Source organism: Chiloscyllium plagiosum, chromosome 47 (assembly GCF_004010195.1).
Source record: "Chiloscyllium plagiosum isolate BGI_BamShark_2017 chromosome 47, ASM401019v2, whole genome shotgun sequence".
In the NCBI taxonomy this organism is placed as follows: Eukaryota; Metazoa; Chordata; class Chondrichthyes; order Orectolobiformes; family Hemiscylliidae; genus Chiloscyllium; species Chiloscyllium plagiosum.
The window spans coordinates 8,856,085-8,863,610 of record NC_057756.1 but is presented as its reverse complement, the minus strand read 5'-3'; the positions used below and the strand labels follow the sequence as shown (position 1 = coordinate 8,863,610).

General features: G+C 46.8%; 1 protein-coding gene across 1 annotated transcript in view; it reads right to left on the bottom strand.

The window, feature by feature from the left end:
- Positions 1-880: 880 nt before the first annotated feature.
- Positions 881-7,526, bottom strand: part of LOC122544200 — an 8,075-nt gene continuing 1,429 nt past the window's right edge. Inside the window, exons 2-6 of the mRNA XM_043683253.1 lie at positions 7,019-7,085; positions 5,639-5,983; positions 5,461-5,499; positions 3,403-3,520; positions 881-1,528 (exon numbers count right to left, since the gene is read on the bottom strand). Coding sequence (XP_043539188.1) covers positions 1,360-1,528; positions 3,403-3,520; positions 5,461-5,499; positions 5,639-5,983; positions 7,019-7,085 — 738 coding nt within the window. The 3' untranslated portion in view covers positions 881-1,359. The remainder of the gene's footprint in view (positions 1,529-3,402; positions 3,521-5,460; positions 5,500-5,638; positions 5,984-7,018; positions 7,086-7,526) is intronic.

Below are 7,526 nucleotides of genomic sequence, written 5' to 3'. Positions count from 1 at the left end.
ATGAAAGACTACAATGAATTCAGGTGTTCTGAACTAGAGTCTTCCTAAAACTACAATGAAATCAGAAAATGACACTAATTCAGCTGTTAAATTTCCACAGAGGAAGAGGTGAGGGAGGGGGGTTAGAGCAGAACCACGTATTTGACAAAAAAAAAATCAGTGGAAGCCAATTCTCACATGGGTGCTCATAGCTCACACCTTTGGTTTGGAGCAAGTGAGTGAATGAAAGGAGATGTTGTTTAATGTCAGAATAAGTGCAGCCAGGCAGAGAGAAAGAGATGGTGACGGAGACTGGAGGTAACCTGGCAGTGACAGGGAATGTAGTTTGGGATGTAATGTCATAGAGATGTACAGCACAGAAACAGACCCTTTGGCCCAACCGTCTATGCTGACCAGATATCCCAACCCAATCTAGTCCCACCTGCCAGCACCTGGCCCATATCCCTCCAAACCCTTCCTATTCATATACCCATCCAGATGCCTTTTAAATGTTGCAATTGTACCAGCCTCCACCACTTCCTCTGGCAGCTCATTCGATACACACACCACCCTCTGCGTGAAAAAGTCATTCCTTAGGTCTCTTTTATATCTTTCCCCCCTCACCCTAAACCTATGCCCTAGACAAATGTGACAAAAATTATATTTGGGATAACTGAAACTCTCACATTCTCTCCCTCTCTGCAAACATCTACATTCCCAGTCACCAGGAACACCAACTGGATGTTCAAACCCAGCCTCCTCCTGAGATTCCCACAATCACTGATCCCAGTCTTTAGCCAATTCCATTCTCTCCAATTCATAGTCAGGGACTTACTGCCTGACAGCCCCTTTGTTCATGCAGTGACCAGCAGAGTCAATAAACATCAGACTGTAGACCCACTGATATCAGCATCAGTTTCTCTTTAATCACAGCTTGGAGCAAAAACTACAGGTAGAAAAGTTACAAATATCAGGACAGAAATACAGATATATCCATAATTAATTTTTACAACAAATGCAATTATATAGAAAAATCACATTTAAACATGGATGACACCTCTGTACGATACAAGTACAAATAACAGGACAGAAATACAAGTGTATCAATATAAAATATTTACAGAATTCTATATACAGACATCAATACCAGGTTCCCTTGAATCACACTCTGGCACACAGTACACAGAAAAGGAACTGTACATGAGATTCACAACATACAAATGATTGAATTGATAAGTGGGGTCCTGGCAGCATCACCCACACTGAGAACAGGTTAATAATATCATCAGGAACTAACTGATGTTCCTAGTCATTTGCCACAGTACTGGGCTGACTGCCCCCACCACTCCCTGAGCCAGGCTCAGTGCAGTGGAAACTCAGTCAGTGCTGGACAGCCCCGTTCCCCAGAAGGTTTTGTTCTCCAGCCGCTCCATCCTGATGCTCAGGTGCTGTTGGGACAAGGCTCCGTGCTTCACCCAAAATGGTAACCCCTGTCAGAGGATGTATTCTTGATTTTTGATTGGTGGTGCATTGTTTTTGGTCACAATTCCTAGGGGAGAGAGAAACCAGCAGAGTACAGGTTAGAAGAACCCAACACTTTGGACACGTGTGTAAAGGAACTGTTCAGGAGCACAGACACATGAAATGACCCTCAACATCCTGGGGACCAATGGCGGCTGGAAATTGGGTGATAGGAGCTGCACGGTGATGGAGCACAGAGTGTAGAGGAGAGGAGGCTTATAGGGGAGACAATGGGCAAGAGCTGGGCACTCCACAGGAGCTGTGCTGACTGACAGAGGGAGGGCCAGAGGAGAGAGTGAGAGAGCCCTGCAGTAGTTCCTTTTCCCACAGTGAGAAAAGGCAGGGACCATAGAGATGTGGATATTGAGGGAAACAAGGCAATCTAAGATGGACTTCTGAGTGAATCCTGGATGGTTTAATGGAACAGACACAAGGAAAGTGAGGAGAGGCAGAGGGACACAGAGGGAGGAGAAACACTGACAAAGAGGTTTAGGTGAGGAATTGCAGAGCTTCCGAGCCAGGCAGCTGAAGGCACAGCCACCAATGGGGCAGCAATGGAAATATCAGGGAGACAGGAGCACAGAGATCTGAGGGCTGTACAGCTGAAGGTGGTTACAGATCGGGAGGGCTGAGGCCATGGAGGGATTGGATAAGGGATGGGAATGTTCAAATCTGTCCAACTCAGTTTGAAACAGATTTAACAATGGAGCATCCACACCCACATGGGGAAAATTTCAACCTGGGCAGCGGGAGACACCAGAACGTGCCCCGTCCACAAGCTGGAGTAGCAGACGTAGGCCATTCGGCCAATCGATCAATTAGTCTGTGGCTGATCTGAAAACGATCAACCCCTGTGTTTTTCGTGTAGCCCTTCAGTCTCTCAGCCTCAAAATATACTGAATGATCCAGCCTCTAGTCCTGTGGTAAAGAATTCCACAGAATCACTTCCTCTGAGAGAATAAATTCCGCTCCATCGCTGTCTTAATAAGACCCCTCAGAATGTTCTGTTTCAATAAGATCACTTCTCCTTCCGAACTCCAGTGAGTACCGATCCATTTATCCCAGGATTCTGTCTAATGAAGGAAACTGAGACAGTACATCGCCCTCCAGGTTGGGTCTTACCCCTATCCTCTCGAAACTGCAATAACATCTCCTTCCTCTGACCCACTTGCAATCAAGGCCACCATCCCATCTCCCTCCCTCATTTCATACATGTTAAGTTGGTGATTTATCTACAAATTCCTGAATTACATTCACTAGCCTTTCACACTAAAACACCATTTTTTCCAAAGTGGATACTTCACACTTCACACTTTATTGTCCACCGACCCCACCATTAATGTCCCAAAAATTTCTCCAGCATATCCCTGTTTGCCTCTGTATCTTCCTCACAGCTTACTTTCCCACTGAGCTTTGTATCAGCAGCAAACTGGGACAATCCCACTCTATCCCCCCATCTCAGTCACTGATATAGATTGTGAGTCACTGAGGTCCCAGCACTGATCCTTGCAGCACCAGTTACATCCTGACAACTGACAATGACCCATTTGTTCTTGCTCTGTTCCTGTCCATTAATCAATCCACAATCCATGCTATATTACCCCCCAATCCCCTGAGCCCTCATCTTGTACAATGACCTATTGTGTGGCCCCTTCTGAAATTCCCAATATATGCCCCATCCTCGGGTTCTCCAGTGGGATAATATTTGCTCCTTTCCAATCTACAGGGACTGTTCAGCAGCGAGAGGATGACAAACTGGAAGTGACTGGATGCTGCTGCTCAATGACAGGCTGCATTGAAGCATCCTCACAGCTCAGGGAATGGGCAGGGACAGAGCTCAGCAACATTTCACACAATGTTATACAAAGATCAAAGGATTAAATAGGAAATTCCAGAACTCACCATCTTTGTCGCTCTAGGATGATGTAACCCATAATTCCACCAACTACAACAATAGCAACAATCCCAGCAACAATCCCGATTCCCAATCCAACTCTTGCTCCAGTGGCGAGTCCAGGACCTAGAGACAGAATGAAGCCATTAACAGACTGGGACACACAAACAAAACTAACAGCAGAGACCTTCAGCACCTCGTGTTTCAGAACCAGCCCCAGGACAAACAGATCCCTGGTTAATTCTAGTCCTGGAGGAATGTGGGAGGTTAGATCCTAATAATCTCTCACACACCAGACCATCCCACACACACACGCGCGCACACACACACAACGGGATGGATACATGCTTTCCAATAGAGAGAACTGGACACTGACCAGCAGCAGTTTCCCGTCAATTAAATACAACAGCTGTTGAAATGATTTTAATTTGATGATTTTCCTATGGAGAAGTTGACAGCGTTGAAAAGCAAGTGTTTCAACAATGTTCAATGTTATACTGCACTGCCTTTAATCCAGGGTCACTCCCTCCAAACTGTATCTCACTGTGCCCTCACCCCTGGTGGAACAGGACATACCCAGGGATGGTGATCGGAGAGTCTGGGGTGTTGTGTTATTTCTGTCAGTGTGACTTTGTCCCACAGTCTCCCAAATTGGACTCTAGTCCCCAGATGTTAGTGAGAGGGACTTTGCAGGGTCAGCTGGGCTGGCTGTGTCATTGCTGTGTCCTGACTCGATGCCTGGCTCACATTCAGTTTTGTTTTTAATTTGTTTTTTTATGTTTTCCCCATACTACTGCCTAACTGCGGTAGTGCTTTTTTTTCCCCAGCACTCATGTGTGTGTGCAGGTGTGAGACACAGTGAAAGACACAAGGTGCACAAATCTTTATTCAGTTTCCACCACCAGGAAGAAAGGAAACACCCGAGTGGCCAGTGACAAGCAGTGCCCTTCACATCAAAGGGCAATGTTGTGTGATCAAACAGTGAAGGGGAGGGCAGGGATTAATTCAAAATAGAGTTGGAGGGGGAAATAATGCACTCCACTCCCTGCGGCGCCCACCTCTCCCTGAATACCTCAAGGGTGTTGGTGGACACCGCGTGCTCCTTCACCAGAGACACCTGGGCTCTAACGTAACCACGGAAGAGGGGCAGGCAGTCGGCCCTAACGACCCCCTCCACCGCCTGGATCTGTTTATGGCCAGTTTGGCCAGGCCCAGGAGCCCATTCAGTTATATTGTGGATTTTCCTGTCTAGGGGTTTCGTACAAACTGATTAATTGTCTGAGCACATCAAACAGGGCAGTTAAACCTCCCCCAGGTTAACGTGGGACTGGAGTCACAGATCAGACCGGGTAAGGACAGCAGGTTTCCTTCCCTAAAGGGACACGAGGGAACTAGTTGGGGTTTTACAGCAATCCAACAACTTCATGGTCACTTTTATTGGGAATAATTTTCTATTTCCAGGTTTCTATTGAATAAACTGACTTGAAGATCTAAAACATCAATATCTGATTTTGAAGAAGCTCTGATCTATAACTCTGCTTTCCTTTCTGAGGAAAGTGTAAAGCTCAGATTTGTAGTATTTATAATGACAATTTCCTTACAGTGTACTCAACACTAAAAACTGGAAACAGCACAGCCACATGGAACCAAGTAAACCTCAACATGAGAAAATTCCCTTTCTCCTTTGGACGAGGTGGAAGGCCAGGTTACACCTGGATCAATATTACTCTACACTGTCTTCACTCCCAATCCCAGTTTCCCAACAGGAGGGTCTCGTTCACACAGAACAGAGACTCTCCGCACAGAATTCCAGAAACACTAATGCTAATGGAAGCAGGGATTCTCAGAGTTCTGTATCTGAGGGACACGAAGGGGAGTCTCAGAAACAAAGAACAATTCGAGGGAGTTTAAGGACCAGTTCCAGGTCACAGTGACCCACACCACTCATTCATTCTTTGATAAAATATCACAAAGCATTTCAAAATTTCCAACCTTCCTCCCTGTCTATCCAGCATGATTCAATGTAAGAGCTGAAAGCACATTCTGTAGTTTAGAAACAGACTTACCTAGTACAGGTGTGTTCGGTCCAGGTGTAGGAGCTCGCTCTAAAGAAAACATCATGTGTTTAGTACGGTGTGTGAAACAAACTGCAGAAATGTTCAAATACTCTAGACTAGTCAATTAACAATGAATGTGCCATCTCAAGTAAGAGATGAAACAATAGCTGAAATATAGACCTCTCACCTGTCACAGAGAGATTGACTTGAACAACTTTCTCCCAGTGAAGTTGATCTCCCATCTTGCTGTAAATCTGACAGTCATACTCCTCCTGGTCTGTCTCCCGGAGGTCAGTGATCAGAACTGACCAGTTGCCTTGTTCCAGTTGATCTTTAAACAGGTTTGTTCTGCTTCTGAATCGTGGGTCTTGTTCCCTTAAGTCATCACTCCCATTGACAAACTTGTGTAAAAATTCATATTTGAGTGTTCCCCAGATAACCAGTAAATCAGAGACTGGGACATTCCCTTTGTAGGTACAGGGCAGCACAACCTGCTCCCCAAGGAACCCAGAAACTGGGACAGGCGAGTCACCTGGAAAAGATTGATAGAATTTGTCCAGTATTCACTGCTACTACGTTATATCCCAATCCCATACCCAGTCCTATTCACAGCTTCTAAAATTATAATCTGCACTTACAAATTACTTCAAAATAAAATTAGATACTGTGATAGGTGGCGATTTAGGAGTAACTGATTTGGTTTGTGGATTAAAATAAATAGCCACCAACTCAAACAGACAAAATAACCCATTCTACAAAAGGTGTCACTCCCCACCTCCTGAAACCAATCTTCTTTCCCTCCACCATTAATCTGTCACACTTGGCACCTCCCCTGCTGGACTGAGGAAAGACTGGTCGGGGACTATCTAGATGGTGGGAAGTCAAATACAGTAATTATCCAAAGAGACTTGGGGGTTCAAGTGGATAGATATTTAAAATGGCAAGAACAGGAAATAATGAGAAGTAATGGAGCTCTAGTCTTTAAATCCAGAGGACTGGAGTACACGGATGCAGTCATTATGCTTAGACCCCACTTGGAATACTGTGAGCAGATCTGGGACCCGCAACGTAGGAAGGATAGACTGGCCTTGGAAAGAATACAAATGATCGGTTTACAAGAATGATACCAGGACCCAGGGGTTAAAGTATAAAAGAGATTACACAAATTATGTCTTTTCTCTAGAACTTCAAAAGATTGAGGTGATGTGATTGACATCTTTAAGATGTTAACAGAGGGGATTGTAAAAATTCTCATACGCCTGAACCCAGTGCTTAGTACTCAATCCCAATCCCACAATACCAAACTGTCCCATCCCTCCGTCACCACATGTTGCTCAGGGTCCAGATGCCACTGTGCCCATCCCAGGGGTTGATCTGAAGACATTAAGTGCCTTCCTTTCAGCTCCCTCTCATGATCACAGTGTGTATTGTGAACCTACTATGTCCCACTCCCTCAGTGGGTCCACTTGCAGCCCACACAGCACCTTAAAGCAAGAGAAATTTCTGATTCCCCCTCACCCCCAGCCTTTGATCACTGCTGAAATGTTCCAGCACTCACAGCACTGACCTGAAACAGCAGCAACAACATTTAGCAGCAGCAGCAGCAGGGGGAGGAGTTTCTGTGAGCTGGGTCCCTGCAACAAGAAAACACAGTGAGTCCCTTTATAACCGATTCTTCTTTGTACCCCCTCCTTGCACCCTCCATGTACAGACCTCTCCCCTCCTCCCTACCCCCATCCTTTCTCTCTTCTCCCAATCGCCATGTCCACTCTCCCCCTGGCACCCCCCTCCCTCCTCCCCTGGCACCCTCCCTCCCTCCACCCTCTCCCCCTGGCACCCCCCTCCCTCCTCCCCTGGCACCCTCCCTCCCTCCACCCTCTCCCCCTGGCACCCCCCTCCCTCCTCCCCTGGCACCCTCCCTCCCTCCACCCTCTCCCCCTGGCACCCCCCTCCCTCCTCCCCTGGCACCCTCCCTCCCTCCACCCTCTCCCCCTGGCACCCCCCTCCCTCCTCCCCTGGCACCCTCCCTCCCTCCACCCTCTCCCCCTGGCACCCCCCTCCCTCCCTCTCCCCCT